This window comes from Lolium rigidum, chromosome 4 (genome assembly GCF_022539505.1).
Source record: "Lolium rigidum isolate FL_2022 chromosome 4, APGP_CSIRO_Lrig_0.1, whole genome shotgun sequence".
Classification (NCBI taxonomy): domain Eukaryota; kingdom Viridiplantae; phylum Streptophyta; class Magnoliopsida; order Poales; family Poaceae; genus Lolium; species Lolium rigidum.
The window spans coordinates 48,886,330-48,889,842 of NC_061511.1; the positions used below are offsets into that span (position 1 = coordinate 48,886,330).

General features: G+C 43.4%; 1 protein-coding gene across 1 annotated transcript; it reads left to right on the plus strand.

Moving 5' to 3' along the window:
- Window positions 1–320: 320 nt before the first annotated feature.
- Window positions 321–824, plus strand: LOC124706978 (pathogenesis-related protein 1-like). The gene has a single exon (XM_047238643.1). The coding sequence runs from the start codon at window positions 321–323 to the stop codon at window positions 822–824; it is 504 nt and encodes a 167-aa protein (XP_047094599.1).
- Window positions 825–3,513: the final 2,689 nt, after the last annotated feature.

Below are 3,513 nucleotides of genomic sequence, written 5' to 3' on the forward strand. Positions count from 1 at the left end.
CACGGTGTGCACAATTCCGCGGTGCATGTTGGATTTTTGTGACTATGTCTCTGGTTACTTCTTCCTTACGATGAGGTTCCTAATTACTTATTGGGTTGAAGTTTTGGACTATTGGATTTTGCCTAGTATGTTGAGATATTCTTTTTTCTATTTGACTCAAGTATAATGACTCGAAGTTTAGATTCTTGTAGAAGCTACCCGTCAAGCTAGCTTGTGCACGTACTAGTATAAAGACACAACTCACCTGGCAACCTATCTCATCACCTCACACAGACATACACATACTTATTTCCTTAAGTTTGTAACAAGTCATGGCCCAGATGCCGTACTCACCGAAGCAGCTAGCTGCAGTGCTGCTCTTAGCTCTCGCATCCGTCATGATTGTCACCGCCCAGGACACGGTGCAGGAAATCCTGGACGCCCACAACATGGTGCGCGCTAACGTCGGCGTTCCACCGGTGGTGTGGGATGTTACAGTGGCAACGTACGCGGATGCGTTCGCGACGAAACGCATCGCCGACTGCCTTCCTGAATTTTCTCCAGTGGGCCACCCATACGGAGAGAACGTCTTCGTGGGCACCGGTTCCGAATGGAATATGTTGGATGCCGTGAATTGGTGGGTGGCGCAGAAGCAGTACTACGACCACGCCACAAACACCTGCTCCGCGCCTTCCGGTCAGTCGTGTGATGCATACAAACAGGTGGTGTGGAGGGACACAAAGGCCATAGGCTGCCAAGGTGTCACATGTGATGGCAACGCTGGCGTGTATATCATATGCGACTACAGCCCGCCGGGTAACGTGGTGGGGCAGACTCCATATTAGGCTACATACATAGCATGCATGTGCTACACATGCATGTACGCTAGTGGTGTGCCGCACAAATAAATACTAAGGGACACTCCTGCTGATCGGCTAACCGTGAATTCACTAAATTCTCGGTCAACTGGTGACATGTTCAGCGGGTTGAATCCCTCGTCCCTTTCACTCTTCTATGGTTTTGGAATTTGATTGTTTTTTGTATTTTCCCTATAAGTTGTGGCTTGATTTGTACTTGTTTGTATTTCAACTTGTTATTGTGATTGCATCTGAGATTGGACAAGGATGGATTTCTAACTTAGTTGGCATGGAGGAAACCCAACAAAAAGGTAGATCGATATAACAGCTGTAAGAGTACATTACTAACTTGTCTTATGAACAAAACAAAAAATAACTAAAATCAAATATTAAACCAAATTCATCTTCTTCCCCAGGTACAATATAGGCTCTTCCCCTCTCTCTTCTTCTGCCGACTCTACCTGATCTTCGAGCTCAGGGTGATAACATTTATGCCTCGTGATGACAACATCCCACTTGAGCTATTGTTATATAATTAGAAAAATTTTGAAAAAAAATACATTTTTACAGTGTGCACAATCAAACCTACGCACGTATCCATATGTGTGCACCCTTGTTTTTCTTTGGTCCCTGCCGAGCCCATCCATGATACTAGGGAAGACTCATCAGAACAAATCGTCTTTTTAAATTTGAGAAAAGACGATCGTCTCAACCTTTCAATAAATACACTATTTTTCCTACCATTTCAACCATTTCACAAAAAATGTTCGATTTGTAAACTACATCTCCTGTTATATTTTCACAAAGATGAGGTCTCCAGTTTCTGCTAGGGTGGAACTTTTCAACTGTTGGAATTTGCTTAGTAGGTATGTCTAGATAATATTTTTTTTCAAGTTGAATCAAGTATAATAGCTCCAAGCCTAGTCATTTGAGCCATTATTGTACAACAAGCAAACAGTTAAAAAAAGTGCTCGCTCTTGAATCGGTGCACTGAACTACCATGACATACGATGAATCGGCAGAGTAATCTGCTAGGTAAGCTAATTTGTTTCAACCTACCAATAAATACACTGTTTTTCCTACCATTTACACAACTCCACCAAATATGTTAAAGAATTTAACTACGTCTCCGGTTAGATTTTCTCAACAATGAGGTCTCCAAGTGATCGGATTTTTGAACTACGTCCAGAAAATATTTGTTTCCAAGTTGAATCAAGTATCATAAGTCTAAGCATAGCTACCTAGAAGATAACAGGACCTGGCTAAGCAAGCAACGCAGGAAGCTTATATTTTATATTGCTTTTTTCCTGCGCCGAACAGTTTAACTTAATTGGCAGAAGACAAGTTTAAAGGAAGTCAAGTCATCTGTAGTGTAAAGTGCAACTTTTAGCTTTTCTTTTTCTTCTTACACACGGTAATCATATGACATTTTCATGATGCCTCGTGATGACATTTTGATGATGCCACCTGAGACATTGTTGTACAAGTTGTAACCAATGGAATGCTCATAGTTGAATTTGTTAGGGAAATATGCTTGTTGTATTACCAGGGGGCCAAAGGCCACAATATATAGTACATGTACAGGTGGAAATATGCAGGAAGCCCCCTAACATATGGGGAAACTACAATATACATATATATACATCTAACACCCCCCTCAAACTCATGGTGGATCCACAACACTGAGTTTGGAGAGTAAGAAATCATGCTGCGCTCGAGTCTGTGCCTTCGTAAAGAAATCCGCCAACTGCAAATCTGAAGGCACATAATGAACCGCAACAACATCATCCTGCACCTGAGCACGTGTGTAAAAAGCATCAACACCAATATGCTTGGTCAGCTCATGCTTGACCGGATCACGTGCAATACTGATAGCACATGTACTTGTCGGACAAAAGTGGAGTGGGTGTCGTAACGGAGACCCCAAAATCTGCAAGCAACCACCGTAACCAAGTCACCTCAGCAATCAACAAAGCCATAGCCCGCAACTCAGCCTCAACACTCGAACGGGAAACTGCGACCTGTTTCTTCGTCTTCCAAGCAACAAGCGAACCACCAAGAAACACACAGTAAGCAGAAAGTGAACGACGATCCGTAGGATCACTCGCCCACGTAGCATCCGAATAGCACTGGAGCTAGAGAGAGCTGGAACGGGGAAAGAAAAGGCGACGAGTGATCGTGCCACGAAGGTAACGGAGAACACGGAGGAGATGACTATAGTGAACAGTGGTAGGAGCTGAGACAAACTGACTCGAGAATATGAACAGGATAAGAAATATCAGGACGAGTGACAGCAAGATAAACAAGACTCCCAACAAGATGGCGATAACGGGTGGGATCAGGAAGAGGATCACCATCAGTAGGACGAAGCTTAACATTAAGCTCCATAGGAGTATCGACCGTGCGCTCATCCCCAAGAGCAGCACGAGCAAGAAGATCCTGAATGTACTTTTCCCGAGAGATAGAAAAGCCATCAGAAGTGGAGGAAACCTCAATGCCAAGAAAATAGCGAAGAGGACCAAGATCAGTCATAAGAAACTGATCACGAAGACGAGCCATGACGAAGGCAATATACTCAGGATCATCACCAGTAATGATCATATCATCAACATAAAGAAGAAGAAGAGTACGTCCACGAGGAGAAGTGTGAACGAAAAGTGCTGGATCATGAAGACTG

What these genes read in the sequence shown, in the direction of transcription:
- LOC124706978 (XM_047238643.1), top strand. Translation starts at nt 321, where the DNA reads ATGCCGTACTCACCGAAGCAGCTAGCTGCAGTGCTGCTCTTAGCTCTC.